This window comes from Camelus bactrianus, chromosome 2 (assembly GCF_048773025.1).
Source record: "Camelus bactrianus isolate YW-2024 breed Bactrian camel chromosome 2, ASM4877302v1, whole genome shotgun sequence".
NCBI lineage: Eukaryota > Metazoa > Chordata > Mammalia > Artiodactyla > Camelidae > Camelus > Camelus bactrianus.
In genome coordinates, this window is record NC_133540.1 from 36141853 (window position 1) to 36162015 (window position 20163).

General features: G+C 40.9%; 1 protein-coding gene across 1 annotated transcript in view; it reads left to right on the forward strand.

Annotated features, from left to right (window-relative positions):
• Positions 1-14937, forward strand: part of RNF150 (ring finger protein 150) — a 225517-nt gene extending 210580 nt beyond the window's left edge. The window contains exon 7 of the mRNA XM_010954606.3: positions 6436-14937. Coding sequence (XP_010952908.2) covers positions 6436-6554 — 119 coding nt within the window. The 3' untranslated portion in view covers positions 6555-14937. The remainder of the gene's footprint in view (positions 1-6435) is intronic.
• Positions 14938-20163: the final 5226 nt, after the last annotated feature.

The window sequence follows — 20163 nt, forward strand, 5'->3', positions numbered from 1 at the left end:
TGCTGGATACTGCTTTTTCCAAGATAAATTTCAATTTTGTATGTAAAACAGCTTGACTTTTAAATATTGGTAACTAATTCACATTAAAAAAAAAAAAAAAGACATTGTGTGAGCCAAACAAATTATGGTGGGGGCACCTGTTTGAGTCTCTGGCTCTAGTTTTTGCTGTTCCCAGGAGCTCTGCCCCTGGCGTTATCTTCTCTCTCTGCAGTCTCTAGAAAACCTCATCTACTCACGTGGTTTAAAATACCTTCGTTATGTTGAAGCCTCCAAAATTTAATGATAGTCATGGCCTCGCCTCTAAACTCCAGACTCCTATATCTGGCTGCCAATTGCCGTCTCCCTTGGACATCTTACAGGCAGCTCAAACACAGCATACACAAAACTGAACTTTGATCTATCCCCACCTGTTCGTCCTCCAGTTTCTCCAGCTCAGTAAGTGGTACCCATGTTGCTCAATACATATGGGAGTTACTTCCTCCTTTCTCTTATATCCTTCTTCTAAAATATTATTTCAGTGCATCATCAGAAAGAAGACAAATAACAAATGTTGGCAAAGATGTGGAGAAATGGGAACCCTTGTACAGTGTTGGTGGGAATGTAAGTTGGTGCAGCCACTGTGGAAAACAGGATGGAGGTTTCTCAAAAAAAAATCAAAAATAGAACTACCATGTGACCCAGCAGTTCCACTCTTGGGTATATATCCAAAGGAACCAAAAACACTAACTCAAAAAGATACATGCACTCCAATGTTCATAGCAGCACTATTTACAATTGCCAAGACATGGAAGCAACCTAAGTGTCCAACAGATGAATAGATAAAGAAGGTGTGAGATATAGATATAAATATAGATAGTTATATAGATAGATAGATATCTCCAGTGGAATACTACTCAGCCATAACAAAGAACAAAATGTTGCCATTTGTAGCAATGTGGATGGCCTTGGAGGGCATTATGCTAAATGAAATAAGTCAGGCAGAGAGAGATAAATACTATATGATATTGCTTATATGTGTAATCTAAAAAATACAACAAACGAGTGAATATAACATAAAAGAAGCAGACTTACAAACAGAGAACAAACTAGTGTTTACCAGTGGGGAGTGGTAGGCAATATGGGGGTAGAGGAATGAGTGGTACAAACTGTGGGTATAAGATAGGCTCAAAGATGTACTGGGAATATAGCCAATCTTTTGTAATAACTATAAATGGAAAGTAACCTTTAAAATTGTATAAAAATTAAAAAGTAATAAAAACTTAAAGATTACTTCAGTTTGTCCTCTTACCTCCATTCCTATTACAACAAGCCGCCACCGTGTTTCACCTCTTTTGCTGCAGTAGTTTCTTCTGGATTACCTCCACCCTTTGTCATACCAATCTGTTCTTCACTTAACAGCAAGAATTATCTTTTAAAATATTAAGCAGATCATATTACTCCCTGTTTAAATTCTCTCAATGTCTTTACAATGCATGAAGCCAAGAAAGAAAATGTGTCAAGTAGGTATTATACTACTGTGTCAAATGGACTAAGAGGTTTTTTCTTTTCATCTGTAAAACAAGAATAGTAATACTTACATCAAAGAGTTGTCGTTAAGAATTCAGTAGAGGCCATTGTTATTTTTGCATGAGTTTTGTATTAGCTTTCTCAGGGGAGAAGATAAATTTTAGTAAATATTTATATTATTAATAGTTACTTTGCCCAATTAGTACTATCTACAGGGAACCTTCTAAATGTTTCAGTGACAGCATTTTGATTTGTATTATTACGGCCTCAAAGTAAAGCCTCTGCCTTGATTAAAGGACACATTCCTGCTTTTAAAAATTATCAAACAAACCAAGTTCAATAAAAACCTAGGACAGAGTAAAGAACAATTCCAAATGCCTTCAGATCACTTTTTTAAGTTTTAAAATGGAAAATGATTAGATACTGTGGTTGATGCAATGTCACATCATGGAAGTGGAACCATTTTTGGCAAATCTCTATTTTTATTGATCTGACCTCGTCTTTGCCTCGAGCTGTGCAGGACAGTCAATTTCCAAAATAGCATCATGAATTCAGCAGCCCATAGTTACAGCAGTCCCCACAGCCCTTTTTTCTTTCAATTCACACATTCCGATTTAGAAAACACCATGGCGAGAATGAATCCATGAAATCTGCTGAGGCTGGTAGCTGAGAAGACAGGTGTGAAGGTGGGAATTTGCAGGTGCTGTGAGCTATCGCTCTAGAACTCTAAGTCAGCTCTTATCTGTGCCTCCTTTCTGTACCAGGCCTATCTGAGAGTAATAAAACCACTCCATGATGAGCTCTTTGGTTGGCTTACCATTTAGTTGTGAGCTGAAATTTTTGGCTTCTTGTGAGCTGAATTGATTCCTGGACTATTGCCCAAAAAACAAGAAGGAGGAGGAGGAGGAGATTATATATCTACAATATAGCTCTCACTTTTTAAATTTTTTAATTTTATATACAAGTTTTAAAGGTTACATTCCATTTACAGTTACTACAAAATATTGTCCATATTCCCTGTGCTGTACAATGCATCCTTGAGCCTGTCTTACATCCAATGGTTTGTACCTCCCACTCACCCACCCCTGTATTGCCCCCCTCCTCCCTACTGGTAACCACTAGTTTGTTCTCTATATCTGTGAGTCTGCTTCTTTTTTGTTATATTCACTCGTTTGTTGTATTTTTTAGATTCTACATGTAAATGATATTGTACAGTATTTGTCTCTCTCTGTCTGACATTTTTTTTTTAGTATAATGCCCTCCAAGTCCATCTACATTGCTGCAAAAGGCAAAATTTCCTTCTTTTTTATGGCTGAGTAGTATTCTGTTGTAGTAGTATTCTATATATGTATATATCTTCTTTATCCATTCATCTTTTGACGGACACTTCCATATCCTTAGCTCTTTTAGCTTTCATTTCACCTCAAAGTAGTGAATTCTCCCATTTAGTACATACTTGTACTAAATATACAATAAGCAGACTTTCTTTTTGATTAAGCAAAAAGTTTTTAAATAGAAAACAACAATTTGAAATGTTATGAAAAAAGAAAGACTTGCAACTTCATTTCTCAGTGGTAATTCGATAAACTACTTATTGAGAACACACCCTATATGAGGGAGGCACTGTGCTAGGTTGGCATCAACCTATACATGAATAAACTATAACAGCTGAAAAAGACTCTAAGATATCTAATCCAAACTCTCATTTTATGGGCAATTAAACTTCAGCCCTAGAGGAGAAAGTGACTTATACCAAGTAACATGTGTAGTTACTTATAGCTGAGACTAGAATACAATCTCCTAAAGAGTAAGACAGGCTCCCACTTCTCATAAATATAACTTTAAGTATATAATTTTCTCATTGTAAAAGTGATGCTTAAGGAGAGCACTGAGTAAAAAGAGTGGGTTGAACACATGAAATAACTTTCAGTCCCTCCTAAAACCCCACATAAACTATAGCAAAGGGATTTTGTGAGGCATGAACTAACATGGATGGGTAAAATGTAAGAAGAGACAGTAACAAAATTTGGGCAACTGGGAAAAAAGGGAATAAAGAGTCGATGACTTAATGGACCTAAAAATCAGAGCAAACCCTTTTGTCTGGCTGGGCATGTTGTGTCCTGTCCAAATCCAGTGGCCACTGCTCACTGACTCCAGAATGAAAGCTTCTTCTTGGTGATGCTGAGTGCAGCCTGGACTACAGCAAACCACAGCCCTGCTGAGAAAGCAAGTGCACAGCAGCCGTGAGGAAGGGGAGAACCATCCTGGTTTGCATCAAAAATTCCCCAAGGCTCAGGGATGGAAGGTACCAGATGATGGCTCTGGAGAGGAGGATAAATGGGAAGGAAGTGCACACACACAAAATAAGGATGGACTATAAGTACAGATACAGATACAGATACAGATACAGATACAGATACAGATACACAGATATAGGTATTCAGCCAGCCTAGAATGTATAAGGTGTGAGGCAGGGATCCAGTTACACTCTTATCTAAATGACTGGTTTTATGGAATATTTGTTGAATATCCACCATTTTCAAGTACTAAATATGACTATCTTCCAAGATCTGCTTCCAATGTTTTATTCTAGCCATTGACCTGTCTACATTACTATGAACTTCGTACACTTGTGGGTCTAGGAAACATATCAGATCTCAGTCTTTAGGTTGGGTCTATCCCTGTGAAACACCTCATTTCTCTAAAACGAATTCTTAAGACTCGAGTTCTTTGCTAGTTCTCTGTTTGTCTCCTCTTAAACATCTGAAGAGTTTACTGTCCTTCATGAAACTCATATATTTTTCTTAACTGCATCTCAACATGAAATAAATTATCTCAGTGATTATGAGAGCAAAAGTATGATAATTATCAGCATTCTTTAGTCCTTAGATATTTTGTTGGTCTTTTAATTGTGTGTTTCGTCTGTAAGGTAATGGAACATACAAGATCTGCTGGTTTTAAAGCTGCCTTTTAAGCAGCTGAGCTCCCCAGCCTCCCCTGTTCATACTCCCTAGCTTGCCTCTGCATCCCAGTCATAGTTAAATACAGTCTGATGTCTATCTGCACAAGACTGCCTATCACCTCCAGTCATCTGTAATGCTATTGCTAGTGCTTAAGAGATACATCCTTCTCATTCGTCTGGCTAAGTTATCCTATAGGAGTTTGTTTAAATATCACACCCTTGGGAAGCCTTCTTTGCCTCAGCAAATAGTTATGTATGCCCCTTACCTTCTGCTATAATACCAGGTACATTTTCCAGGAAAGTGCTTATCCCGTTGGGTTGTAATTGACAAGTCAGTGGACTGCCTGCCCACTGGATAGTAAGTTCCTTGGGGACCGGAATTCTCTCACTCTCACCTATATCCCTACAGTTAGCACAATCCTTAGCACATAGCAGGGACTCGATAGTTGTGTCTTGACCAGAAAGAGAAAGAAAAATACCATATGATATCACTTACATGCGGAATCGAAAAAAAGAGACGCAAATGAACTTACTTACAAAACAGAGACTTACAGACATAGAGAGCAAACTTATGGTTACTGGAGGGGAAAAGGGTGGGAAGGGACACATTGGGGGTTCGAGATTTGCAGACACTAACTACTGTATATAAAATAGATAAACAATAAGTTTATACTGTATAGTACAGGGAATTATATTCAATATCTTGTCACAACCTATACGGAAAATTGAAAAGGAATATACGTATGTATGTGCATGACTGAAACATTATGCTGTACACCAGAAATTGACACAACATTGTAAACTGACTAGATTTTAATTTAAAAGAATGCAAGAAATTTATGTCTTGAGTGAATGAATGATATAAGCTCATTGAAGAATGTTTAGGAGTAAAACTGAATTTTTTTTTAAAGAAAAGAAAGTGATTATAAATCCCAAACTTGAGACAATTCTTATTAGTATTTTTGGCTTTTCTGCTACTGGCTAACTTTCTCTGTCGACTTCACTGTACATAAAGCTGTGAATACTTCTATTTTCCCTTAACAGCATACCGTGAACATTTTCTTCTGTAACTACAAACTCTTTGGAACCATCACTTTAATGATTATAACCAGGAGACTGTCTTTTAGAAGTGACCTAGTTTACGAGATTTTTTTTTATTGTTGGGCTTTGTTATTTGCAGTGTTTTGCTGCTGTTCTTTATTCCTTAAATGAATATTCTTGAAGCTCTTATTATATTCTCTACAAAACATTCTGGAAATGAAGTTACTGGGTGAAAATTTCACATCTGAGTACAGTTGATCACAGTACTTCCCTCAGTATACCCTGAACTGTAATACACTCTTTTTTAAAGAGTGAAAATTTCATAAACAAAAAGGAGTTGCTCGTTTTTACCTGATGTTTATTGGTCATTTATGTTACACTCTTCTGTGAATGGTGTAACAGTAACCTTTACCCATTTTTCTAACTAAGAGTTGGATTCAGTTTTTCTCGTTTATTTAAAAGCTCTCTATATGTTAAGAATATAATCCTCTGTGAATTTGTTTTACAAATATTCCTGGTGTGATATATGCCTTTGAGCTTATTTTTCATGTTTTTTATGTTTCTAAATTTTCACACACATTTATCAATCTTTTCTTCTGTGGCTTGATCAATCGTTTTTCCAAACAGAAATTCCTGCCCTACTTAGAGATATTAGAGCTACTGTTTCCTACTTAGGTATATACTTGTAAGATACATTTTCTTCTAGCTTCATTAGTTTATTTTGTTTACATTTAACTTTTTATTTAGAATTTATTTGGGGGCATAGAGAGAAAAGGCTCTAACTAGATTTTTTTTTCAAATTAGCCAGTTTTCCTAATTCCTTCTCTTGGGCTTCAGTGAAATGTTATTAAAGGCAATTGTATTGAAATCATCAGCCTCTGAAGACACAGCTCTATGTTCACTGTGAACTTTGCTTTTCCCCCCAGGTGAGCAGGAGGCAGCGGTAAGCAGTGATTCTGACATCTCACTGATTATGGCGATGGAGGTTGGACTTTCTGATGTAGAACTTTCCACTGACCAAGACTGCGAGGAGGTGAAATCTTGAAATGGCAGATCTGGAAGAAAGGGATGGTGGGACCCCAGGGGAAGGAAGGGAGAAGCGCCCCAAAGTTGGACGAGGCACACGCACCTCCAGAGCACTTTGACAACTCCAGGGCGCTCCACTCAAGAAAGGTACCGAAAAGCAATATCCAAAGTCACGTTCATCAGGATGCAGTTTCTCCATCTCCTCAACAGCCCATGGCCTTGGCACCTTGGAAGCTGAAAGCTGATTTTCTCTCCCATGTCTTGTAGACACACACTTTGGAAGTTCCTAAAACAGACTGAAGGGACACTTTTAGGGCTTCTTAGTTTCATTTCAGTTTTTTTTTTCCAGATCTTGTTTTCCTATTTGGGGAATGTTGTTGATTTCTTGGTAGTTTCTTTTTAAGGTCTGTGTGTAGTTTACTTTATGTCCACTCCTTTGTTCTCCCTTTGATTCACTCCAGCTTTTGTACAGAGTTCTGTTTGGAAGCACCAGCCCCATTTGTGTTCCATCTCTGAGATTAACGGCCTTGACCTCTCAGCATGAAGTGTGCATGGCTTCGGGAAGTGCCTCGGCACCCTGAAACAGTCTAAGGCCAGCTTTCGTTTAGAATCTAAATTCTTTCACATGGATCTTGAAAATCCCAGCTGCCAGAGACCCCCAACACCAAGCTCTGAATCTGCTGAGGCCACTCCTCGTTTTTTTTTTTGTTTGTTTTTTTTTTTCAGCTCCTTCTTGCTGGCTTCCACTTGCCAGGTTCAGTTAGGGACCCACGTGACGTGAGAAGGCAGTTCTAGGGGGCATTTCAATTCATCTGAGCCTTACAGTCTTTGGCTGAATTCTGAACTCACAAGGCCCCTCCAGGGCATTAGCACCTTTCTTTGTGACTGTAGGGCTTGTCGGTTGCTGGGACTGCAAACCCGGTTTTAAAACCAGATACCACACGCTATTCCTGAAAGCAAAGGATCTGTTGCACTGGTTTCCCCAAGGCTACTACAGTCTTCTTTTGTTACCTCCACGAGTGGGTTCTGCAGGAGATGGAAGTTTTAGAAAAGATCCAGTCATCTTTGGATCCAACAGAGCAGGGGCTGCAGCAGCACTCAGGTCTTCCCTTCATTCCAGCACACTTCTGGTAAACCTCACCAGACCTTGAAGGATTTAGGTAAATCCTTAGGAGGTTGCTTCCAGGGGCACCCCTGAGTGCGTCTGGATACCAAGTTAGGGGGACGTGTGATTTGATAAACGATTTGATCTAAAAAGTTCAGCACAGGAATTGTTGAAGTCAAGTTTCTCCTGATTGAGAGAGAGAAAGTCAGAAGGAAAGGAAAGGGGGCATCAAAGGAATTCTAAAACCCATAGGTGTTTTTAAACTGTTTATGTTGTTATTCTTTTTTTGTAACTATGACAGAGATGTGCTATTTTTTCAGTGGGAAATTTTGTAATACATTTAGACTCTCCAGATGCAGAGATGACTAAGGCAGGGTGACTCGTTTCTCTGGACCATCAGAGGGGTCACCTCGTCATCTGTGAAAAGCCATGCCGCTGTGTGGGTTCCCTAGGAAAGAAAGCTTCTCTCGCTGAGGTATTTACGTATTTGAGGAGGCCCTTCCACCTCGCTACACTCATACTCATCTAAAAACAGAGTTTGGTTCTGCTGGAAAAACCCCGCTGCCTGCAGAAACATTTCCGTGTACATCACGGGAACCCACTGGTGGCTCTTTTACCACCAGCTTTAACGAGTTCCTATTTGATGCTTTCTAAGTAGGCAGCAAGGCAAGGAAAATGATTATCACCTTCAGAAATGTCACATCTCGCTAGGAGTCCAATACTTCCTGTAATGAAATCCAGGATCTACAGCCAGGGAGGAAGGAAGACAGCACCGAATCTGGAGTCAGGAGGGCTAGACTTCTCCATCTGCAAAGCGAGGGAGTTTAACAAGATTATGCCCAAGGCTCTTTCTGGTCTTAGGACCACTAATGAGCATGTTGCCAGGAGGATCTGTTTTGTGCTGATGGTGATGACATATAGCAGACTTTCTACCTTGGGGAGGCAGAGTTTCTTGACATGTAACAGAAACAAACAGCCTTTGAGATCTGGCACTCCTGTGTTGCTGAGAAGGACTGTCCAAATGACTGGCGTTTTAAGTCCAAGTAGGAGTCGTTTGGTTTTGCCTTGGCTTAAAACCCCACGTAGTCACAGAGTTTGCCATCTCTGGATACCTTCAAATCCTAGTTCTCAGGGTGGAATTCTTCATCTCAAAATACTTCTTTTTCTCGGTCAGCAAACGCCTGCACCACCTACCCCGCCTTCAGTAGGTTTGCCCAAAACAAAAGTTGGTATTAACTTAAGTCAAGTGGAATTAGAAGAAGAAATCAACAGTAAAAGACATGTGGTATTCTATGCCCAAAGAGAAAATGCCTTTTGGATTGATGGGTGTCAGCTCCTCCTGCCGGGGACCAGGTGAAGCAGGAGTTGGCTGCATATGTGCTGTGGCCGCGGCAGCCCCTGTAGGATGCTGCGTAGATGATGAGAGACCCAGGAGGCCGATCTGAGGCCTGTGGGCCTGACCCCAAGGAGGTTCTGCTGCAAACTCCCTGAGCCTAGAAGCTTCTCCTTTAACGAAAGTTTGTTTCTGAAGAGTTTTCCTGTGGTTTTGGTAGTTTAAAAATAAAATGTTAATCGGCATGGAAGGGTTCCAAAAAAAAAAAAAAAGGAAACAGCCCTTTCCCCACAGCCTTCTTCAGCACCTTCCCCCAAAGAAGAAACTCTGCCCTGGGGCCCTGCAGCTCCCAGACAGTGCGGGAACCCCCTCAAAGAATGTGCAGATTTGATGTGTATTTCCCCGTAGTGTCTAGACCAGCCCAGTCCAATAGAAATAGAGTGCAAGTCACACATCCAAGTTTAAACTTTCTGCTGGCCACACTGCAAAAAGCGAGCTGAAACAGGTAAAAGCAATTTTAATAATACATGTATTTAACCCAATATTATTATTGTTTCCACATGTAATGAATTACTTGACATTCTTTTTTTGTGCTACGTCATCTAGATGCAACAGGTGTCTTACACTCACACACATCTCTGTTTGGACTTGCAATTTCTCCAACAGTTCATAGCTACGTGTGGCTCATGGCTCCCTACTGGACAGCGTGGGGCTGGAGCCGCTCCAGGATTCTCGCAAGGTTCCCTGACACTTACAGGGAAAAAAGGTTAAAACTGAATTACCTCCAGAGACAACTGGACTCCACCCCAGTGGCCTAATGAGAGGCCCCCAGGTCCATTTCTTTGATAATGAATAAGCACTCCGGCCACCCTTTTTCAAATTTTTTGCTTGAACTTTCTAACTGCAAGACCATGACCATTTACTGTTGCTTCCTTGACTGGTTGTTTTTTTTTAAAAAACACACATGCCATATTGATTTGGTACTGAGACAAAATTATATCCCTCCCTTCTCTGACAAACCGTTAGGCTGATGTGTGGCACTCAGAAGCCAAAGAGAATTCCAGACTCTAGTGATCCAACTTGACCCCCGCTCCCCGTCGGCCTTCTTCCTGATTGGCAGAAGGTCTCCCAGTCCCAGTGCCCCCTAGCGCCACACCTGTAGCTAAAATGCCCGGATTTGGGAGGGAAAAGCGGGAAGGTACATCTCCACTCCAAATACAAGACTTTGTGCAGACTTACTGAGAAACCTTTGAGGCTTGTGACTGTCGGGCCTCTAGTTGGTGAATTGTGACCGCCTGCAACTCAGACGCCAGCTCTCAGTTGGGAACGGGGCATCTTGCTGTCACCCCCAGGCTGTGGTCAAGAGAAGGAGCATTTCCATTTCCTCCACAATAATTTAGTCACCTCTGGGAATCACTATCTCCTGTGTGGCTGGTCCCTTTGGGAAGAACTGAGCCCTGATCATGAATAAAGCATCTAAATATTGATCTCGTCTCCAGGGTTTGGAGACCTGCCACCCCTAGAATGTCAGCTCTGTCATCTAGGCAGGGAGAGATGGAGAGTTTGGAGAAGGTGGAAAATTAAAAGGAGCAAAGGCATCTGCCTTTTCTGACATCACATAGTCATGATCGTGACCATGGAGGCAGATCTCTGTCCAAAGAGGCTTTTTTGTTTGTTTGTTTTGCTTTGAGCACTTCCCTCATTCTGATGGAAACATCCTGGATGTTCATGCGTCTGGATTTGGTCACCCAAGTACCCAGTGGTACCTTCAGTCAGTGCTTGACGTCCCTGCAGCTGCCACACATTCAGAACCAAAAATGACGACAGAGAGCCTCACATGGGACTCTTTTAGTCCCCATCGTGTTCATCATATTCAGATGAAAATTCTTACAGAGGAGGAGAAAAAAATTGGCATTTCGTTGTCCGTTGAATGCATCACCTTGACTGAAAACAAAGAAATCTCATTAAATCAAAACTCCTTCTGAAAACCTGGGGTAGAGAGTCACTCCCGCTGTGGAGGGAGGACCCAGCCCTCTGTGGTAAGGTAGAGCCGCTGAGACCGTTTCTGGCAGCATTTTTTTACATGCTCTCATTTTGATTTCTTTCCCTTTTTTGTCAGGGTGTGTCTCTCTCTATCTCGGGCTCTCCCTGACTGCCCGTCTCTTTCTTTGCACACACACACACACACAAATTCTTTTCCCATCTTTCAGGACAGAAAAAAAACAACCCTTAGTGGCCCTGGGTCTGTGGAGTCACCGTGGTTGTGATTGCCATTGTTTTCCGGTGTTACTGTTGTCGGTGTTCCTCTTTGTGTTGTGTGGCAGTGTCTGTAGCTGCACTTCTGAGGAGGAGAGTCAGTTTGCTATAAATGAACTTCCCCTGAAATGGAGTCAGCCTCCTTTTCACTTCTCATGTCACTAATTTTATTACAGACCGCCTCTAGCTATTGCCTCTTTTTTTTTCCCTAAGGCTTCCTTGTCAGAAAAGTCTCCTACACCAACAATGGCAAGGTAGGGATTGCAGAGTGCTGTCTAATCCATTATCTTCCACCTCCAGCGGCTGTGACCCCCTTAGTTCACCAGCGGCCCCGGGATTAGGACTTCTTGGGAAAACGTGTGGGCTGAACTGGATCCGATGTCCACCCCTGCTTCCTAACATCTTAGCGCAAGAGCTTGCTCTTCGGAAGTGATCTGAGAGGCCACTTCTTCCTTAAGACATAAAAAGAGGCAAAAAGAAAGTATTTCTTTAAAGTGAGAGACAACAACTCTTTGTGCAGCGTCCCGTGTCACAGAAGTCCCTCATCCATGCTACTCATGTGGCTGGGACTGAAAAGTACATTTGATGATGGCTGTTAAAAGGTGATGAGGATACTGCAGGAAGTCAGAAAAGAGGATGGCAGGATATGAACCTGGATGCTCACCCCTAGTTTCAAAGCTGGCCTGTTCTTGTTTTTTGGGTTTGGTTTTTTTGTTTTTTTTTTTTTTTTGGATGTGTATGTTTTAAGGAGTTTAATGCTCATGAGTTAAACATTCCTGTTGCAAAGGCAGTTGGGATTACCTGAAAAATAAATTAATTCTGAGAAGCAAGTAGGAGTTCCTCATCGCTTACGTCTTCCCTTTCCCTGCTCTCCTCCCCATCTCACAAGTCCAGGCCCATTGTAACAGGAATAATGATTTGTGAAGACCCATGAAGCTGTAGCTACATTGTTCCACTTTGAGCCTTTTTGATGACATTCAGTTAATCATCCCAAAACTCAAGACATGATTCCACATCCTGGATGGAGACCCTAAATTATCTAGCCCTTTAATTTCCAAACCTGTTCATTCTACTAAGGACCCACTGAGGTCATTCACACCTCTTTACTGCCCTCTGAACTCTGCCTGCCTTGAGTGCTTCATAATCAGGTGGCTTCTTCAGGAATCTCCGTGATGCAAGACCTCATCCTTGTGCACCTGTTGATGTTTGCACTTAATTCAAAGCCATTCTCTCTCTGGCCACCTGATATTTGTTGAGGATAATGATAAGGCAAGAATATACATCTCTGAAGAGGTTCTGTATGTCTGAAGAGAGGGAGGAGGAAAATCCGTGAAGGGAGCTCACCCTGAATTATTTAAAGTCATTGCTTGTAGAATGGCTGTGCTCTTGTCATCCTTCCTGAAGTGAAGGGCTCGGAGGACCACGGAAAATGTGGGGACCATGTGTACTATATAAACCAAAGACTGATCACCATCCAAATGGACACATATTTCTTCCAGCGACTAGTTTAATTTCCTCCCAATGTTCTCATCAGAATAAGTGAAGGTGGTTTGCTTGGTCCAATCAAACTGTGCATCCTTAGGGGTTTTCTCTTGCAGGCTGGTGACTGACCTTATTAAATCCAGAAATTTAATTTTTAAAAAAAGCACCATGGCCTTAGTACCATACCATCTTGAAAGTCTAGTGTTTAGTCCCCTTTGCCCTCAAAAGTTTCAGACAAACCTAGCGCTTTATCAAACTCAGAATATTGTTCTCTTTGAGAATGTGAAGATTTTTAAATAGCCAAAGAATTTTCATGTATAAGAGCTAGTTAATTATAGCATATCCCACTCATTTGAAGAAAATACCAAACTATTGCCTGTTGAACTAGCTAGTAGAGTCGTGGAAGAAAGACTCCCAACAGAGGGACTTTTCAGTCTGTGTTTGTGTTGGCGTCTGGTGGTACCTGGTGTTCAGCTGGATGTTATTGCAAGGGGGCAGGGTGCCCTCTGCTGGAATTATCGCCATTATTCTTTCAGCCAGCTAATTTGACCAGGGTCCCCATTTCCTCAGCGAGTGGTTATTTATTTGCCTTTCATCATCCACTTTCCTCAGTAGTTGAGAATTTGGTCCACGTTTGTCAAAAAGAGGAAGGGATGTCACAAACCCTAAAAAGTTGGAGGAGGACCCCATGGAAGATCTCACTGTCAGCAGCCCCTTTCTTCTGCAAAACGTTGGGAAAATGGTGTTTGCTCTGTTTGCAAAAGATGATGCCTCTGGCTGGAATTGTGTGCTCTAATTGTTTTGTAACGTATCTCGACCGTTTTTCTTGTCAAATTGCAAAAGAAGATCAATAAACAGACTTCTTTCTTATGAATGTAAATGGTGTGAAATACTGACATGTTTTGTACATGTACATATAATATATTTACGTCCTGCTTTCACATTAGTAATCTGAAATGGTTGTACCGTTTTATAATTAGAAAGAGATGTGGGAGGGGGAGGGAGGGGTGGTTACTTTTGTAGTGGGGTGTCCCTTATATTTAGAAAACTTGAAGTAATTTTGTACTTGTGAGAAGTTACATTCCATTCATTTCCTGAAAGGCCATGGGTATTGTTCACGAGCTGGGAGGATGATTATGCAGGGAGCCTCCCAAGCAGCATCTAAGTGACACCGATTTTGTGGACTCCAGGTCATGACCAGAGATTACCAGTTCAATAATGTGAAAAGGAAAAACCCAGCTTACTTTAGCCCCTTTGTATATAGCACATTATTACTTCCTCTGGAAAAAAAAATCTACAAAGAATGAATGTACTGTTCTGAAATAATCCAGACATGGCATCATAAATCAATCTCTAGTATCTACCAACGAGCAAGAACGCCGATGGATTTTTTTTTTTCCTTCTTAAACACGAATTACGTGCTTTTGGTATAAAGTAAACGATGTCACTGGTAGGACTTTACTTCGCTGCCCCACGAGGTCTGCAGATCCCACGCACGGCAGTCCCTCACAGCATTACCCGTCCTCTCCATATTCAGGTCATGAGACTGAGCTTCCTTGATTTATTTGCCGTGTGACTCAAAATCACAAAAGTTACTTCTCATGGCATTGCATGAGTAACTTTTTATTTGGACTTCAGTTAGCTCTTAACTGTAAAAAAAAAAAAAATTAATAGTGAATTATGTAGCTGTTTTACCCAAACATCATCTTCTATCCAAAGTCACAGGCATAGTTAAATGATTAGTTAAGGCAGTGTAGTTACTGGTTTTTGTTTTGTTTTGTTTTGTTTTCTGTGTAAATCTCTCTCTTTCCTTCTTCCCCACCTCAGGCACAGACCTTACTCCTTCCAAAGCACTTTATATCTCTCTTGAAACACACAGAAGTTTCGAAAAACTGTCTTTGAAGGGATTTGTCTTCTATTGGGAGGCATGACTTTTATTTTGCTTTATTCTATTCTCTATGTGCTTGGAGAGCATAAACCATTTGTCTCATGCAGCTAGTGATGAAATATTAAAGACAATAGTTGGAAACGTTCAATCGCACAACATGGCTATTTTTGTTATACAGATGACTATCCTGTAAATAAGTGCAATCGTGTTCTTATGTACTGGTTTTTAAAAAAAAAAAATGCAACTCTGAAGCTTTGAAAAGGATTGTGAATTCCAGGAAATTTCATTGCAAAATTTTGTTTGGTTTTGTTTTTTAATAAAATGAAATCAGATGCTTGCGTTTTGTGTCATCCATATTTTCCAACTGTGTTGCCTCGCCTGGAGTTCCAGAGGTGGCCCTGTGGATTATAAAACATCGATGTTTATCGTTAAATCACGATCATGTTAAAAGAGTGAGACAGGAGATCTTAGTAACTTCTTTATTCCTCTCGGGTAAGTCAAGTACCAGGTACAAAGCCCTCTTCTTAGCTCTGTTCCTCTAAGGGAAAGAATTAAAATAATTTGAGCAACTCAGAATAAGAAGGGCTGCTGAATTAGCTTGAGGCACCGTTGGATAGAAACTGAGCACTTCCATCTGAGCCGCCGTGGGCAAGTCAAGGGGGTTACACTGTGGCGGCAGGTCCTTCTTTATATTTATTTGTACACCCCTACAGGGTTTTAAACAGCAATGCCTTCAAATGAGCAAGGGAATGTTAAGGGAATTTTTAAAAACTGGGAGCTGTCAACCTCGGAAGGTAGGAAAGGAAAATGGAAAAGGGGAGAGGTGCCCTCTATTCATTGTTATCCCCCACGTCGAACTGGCAGGCCCTGGTGTGGCTTAGAGCCTCTGGGTCCGGCCCTTCCAAGGTGCTGACATGTCCACTGGAGGACAGGGCCGAGTCGGACGTGTCAGGTGCAGTTCAGCCTCTGATCGAAGCCTTCCACCTGGCCAGGCACCTCTCCAAGGGCCACACCCAGAAACAGACTCACATAGAAAACAAACTGTGGTCACCAAAGGGGAAGGGGGCGGGGATAAATTAGGAGCTTGGGATTAACATACATACACTACTATATGTAAAATGGATAAACATCAAAGACCTACTGTACAGTACAGCACAGGGAACTATATTCAATAGCTTGTAATAACCTATGATGGAAAACAATAAAGGGTGAATATATATATATCTGAATCACTTTGTTGCACACCTGAAATTAACAGCATTATAAGTCAACTGTACTTCAATTAAAAAAAAAAAAAGCCAAACCATATTGAGTCCTCTGGCCTCCCAGAGCTCCTTCCTACCCAAATGGCAAACTGCTTGTGGGAGGCTGGAAAGCATCAGTGCCCTGGAGGCTTGGCCCTCGGGCCAGTTCTAGGTCAGGAGGTATTCTAAGGGGATTGTTGGTACCAATAGTGATTGTGCCACATTAGAAGGCACTAAATTTTGTTCATGCTTCTGTTATCACAGGTTTTTTTAACATTTTTGATTGGTTTATAATCATTTTACAATGTTGTGTCAAATTCCAGTGTAGAGCACAATTTTTCAGTTATACATGAACATATATATATTCATTGTCACATTTTTTTCTCTGTGAGCTACCACAAGATCTTGTATATACTTCCCTGTGCTATACAGTATAATCTTGTTTATCTATTCTACAATTTTGAAATCCCAGTCTATCTCTTCCCACCCCCCACCCCCTTGGCAACCACAAGTTTGTATTCTATGTCTATGAGTCTATTTCTGTTTTGTATTTATGCTTTGTTTGTTTGTTTTTTAGATTCCACATATGAGTGATCTCATATGGTATTTTTTTTTCTCTTTCTGGCTTACTTCACTTAGAATGACATTCTCCAGGAGCATCCATGTTGCTGCAAATGGCGTTAGGTTGTTGGTTTTTATGGCTGAATAGTATTCCATTGTATAAATGTACCACATCTTTTTTATCCAGTCATCTGTTGATGGACATTTAGGCTGTCTCCATGTCTTGGCTATTGTAAATAGTGCTGCTATGAACATGGGGGTGCAGGTGTCATTTTGAAGTAGGGTTCCTTCTGGATATATGCCTAGGAGTGGGATTCCTGGGTCATACAGTAAGTCTATTCCTAGTCTTTTGAGGAATCTCCATGCTGTTTTCCACAGTGGCTGCACCAAACTGCATTCCCACCAGCAGTGTAGGAGGGTTCCCCTTTCTCCACAGCCTCTCCAGCATTTGTCATTTGTGGATTTTTGAATGATGGCCATTCTGACTGGTGTGAGGTGATACCTCATTGTAGTTTTGATTTGCATTTCTCTGATAATTAGTGATATTGAGCACTTTTTCATGTGCCTATTGATCATTTGTATGTCTTCCTTGGAGAATTGCTTGTTTAGGTCTTCTGCCCATTTTTGGATTGGGTTGTTTGTTTTTTCTTATGAAGTCGTATGAGCTGCTTATATATTCTGGAGATCAAGCCCTTGTCGGTTTCATTTGCAAAAATTTTTTCCCACTCTGTAAGTTATCTTTTTGTTTTACTTATGGTTTCCTTTGCTGTGCAGAAGCTTGTAAGTTTCATTAGTTCCCAGTTGTTTATTCTTGCTTTTATTTCTATTGCTTGGGTAGACTGCCCTAGGAGAACATTTTTGAGATGTATGTCAGATAATGTTTTGCCTATATTTTCTTCTAAGAGGTTTATTGTATCTTGTCTTATGTTTAAGTCTTTGATCCATTTTAAGTTTATTTTTGTGTATGGTGTAAGGGAGTGTTCTAGCTTCATTGATTTACATGCTGCTGTCCAGTTTTCCCAGCACCATTTGCTGAAGAGACTGTCTTTATTCCATTGTATGTTCTTGCCTCCTTTGTCGAAGATTAGTTGACCAAAAATTTGTGGGTTCATTTCTGGGTTCTCTATTCTGTTCCATTGGTCTATATGTCTGTTTTTGTACCAATACCATGCTGTCTTGATGACTGTAGCTCTATAGTAATGTCTGAAGTCTGGGAGAGTTATTCCTCCAGCCTCTTTCTTTCTCTTCAGTAGAAAGAGAAAGAAATTCTAGGTCTTTGATGGTTCCATATAAATTTGGCAATTCTAGGTCTTTGATGGTTCCATATAAATTTTATTATGATTTGTTCTAGTTCTGTGAAATATGCCCTGGGTAATTTGATAGGAATTGCATTAAATCTGTAGATTACCTTGGGCAGTGTGACCATTTTAACAATATTGATTCTTCCAATCCAAGAGCATGGGATATCTTTCCATTTTTTTAAGTCTTCTTTAATTTCCTTCATCAATGGTTTATAGTTTTCTGTGTATAATTCTTTTACCTCCTTGGTTAGATTTATTCCTAGGTATTTTATTACTTTGTGTGCTATTTTAAAGGGGATTATTTCTTTACTTTCTTTTTCTGTTGATTCATCGTTAGTGTAAAGAAATGCAACTGATTTTTGAACGTTAATCTTGTAACCTGCTACCTTGCTGAATTCTTCGATCAGCTCTAGTAGTTTTTGTGTGGACCTTTTAGGGTTTTCTATATATAGTAACATGTCGTCAGCGTATAGTGACATTTTTACCTCTTCTTTTCCAATTTGGATCCCTTTTATTTCTTTCTCTTGCCTGACTGCTGTGGCTAGGACTTCCAAGACTATGTTGAATAGGAGTGGTGATAGTGGGCATCCTTGTCTTGTCCCAGATTTTAGTGGGAAGCTTTTGAGTTTTTCACCGTTGAGTTTTTAATCTGCCCAGAAACCTGTTGTGGCCAATGTAGCAGACATCTAGGGATGTGAAGCTCTTACCAAGGATCTAGAAGCCACCCCTCCTGACTCCATCCACCAGGTGCTCCCAAATTGGGGAAAGTGTTCTGGGGGATGCATTCCAGGATATGACAAAAACTTCAGCAGCAGAGTCCCAAGATCAACTCAGCTGGCATAAGGCTGCTCCCTATGCTTAGACCTCCCTTCACTGATTTGCAGTCACATGCGCCGAATGGCACAGGTAGGTATGCCACCGAAATCTCCAACTGATGGGAGCCTGTATTTGCTGGCACCCTGGAAGGTGACAATTAAACTCCCCAAAGCCCTCAGACCTTTCTGTTGTGGAAGATGTTCCCACCCTGTCCCTGTGGGAACAGCCAGAAGGTCTGATCGTAGTGATGACCACCCCCAACACACACAGCCTAGGCTTCCTATCTGTGCCTCCCTCTAATATTCCTGCCTTCTTTGTTCTTAAGGATCATTTACTAAATAGTCAGGGGAGAAACCAGAGCCAGCTTTCATTGGCGGGCAGAGCCCTGGGTTGCTATGAGAGCTGTACACACAACACAGCTGTCATTGGACTTATAGATCTAATGGGAGCCAAGGGTCTCAAATTGCTAAGGGAAAAAAAAAAACATACTTCAGAGCTTTGGAATAACATCATCTATAAATACATGTGAGAGCAGGGAAGTTAATTCCAGAATGTAAGAACACCATAGCATTAGACCAGGGAATAAAATTGGGCCTGGGCCTGATGTTACACCAGCGAAACTCCCTCCCCATCAGGCTAATGACACACAGCCCTTTCTGCACAACAGGGAAAATTTAAAGAGGTCCGTTTGTCTCATATCACTTTCTTTTTCTCTCTTTTTGTATTCTCTGTATTTGAAACAAGGAGCGGGAGAAGCAGGAGGACATTCATTAGGGCCGGAGTTAGGGCCAGAACTTGTTTCCTGACCCGGTCGCCAGGGATCCCTGGGCTGCACACGCTGCCTCCGTAAATGGACAGGCACATCCAGATAGCTCAAAAATCTCAGGAATGGCAAGCAAGAAAAACTGAAAGTTGGGCTTTATTATATTGATGTTGGATAGTCAGGAAACATTCCCTGCACAGGAACAATTCTCATCTGGAAACAGAAATAGGATGGATGCAAAAGCACACCCACAAGGGGAGCCCCAGGAAAGGCTGTCTAATTTTAGCTGTGCAAGAAAGCACCTTGCCTTAAGATCCCAAAGTGAGTTATTACTTTCTGCACTCACTCCTTCAAAATAAAATTAGTTGTGATGTGGTGCTTTCCAGAACTGGCTCACCGACCACAGCTTGCCTGTCCAGCCCCAGCTATGGGACTTGCTTGACTTCTTTTTCCTATATTATGGGGGACCAGGTGTCCAGAGAAACCCTCCAAACTGCAGAACACTTAAAAATATTGGACAAAATATTTTAAAATCTCCTTTAAGATGAGTAGCTAAATTGGTGAGAAAGTAAGAAAAATTCTTGGAAGCCAGAAGAGATAAGAAAGTACTAGCCAGGGGGGAAATTGAAGACGAAATATGGAGCTCCCCCTGGGTGTATATGCTGATCCCTGAGAGTCTATGATCCACCTTTTTTTTTTCCGTAAAGAGCCAGGTTAATATTTCAGGCTTTGTGAGCCACGTGTGACTTCTGTCATTTTCTTTCATTGTTGTTTTGGGTTTTTTTTTTTTAATTGAAGTATAGTCAGTTTACAATGTTGTGTCAATTTCTGGTGTACAGCACAATGCTTCAGTCATACATGAATATACATATATTTGTT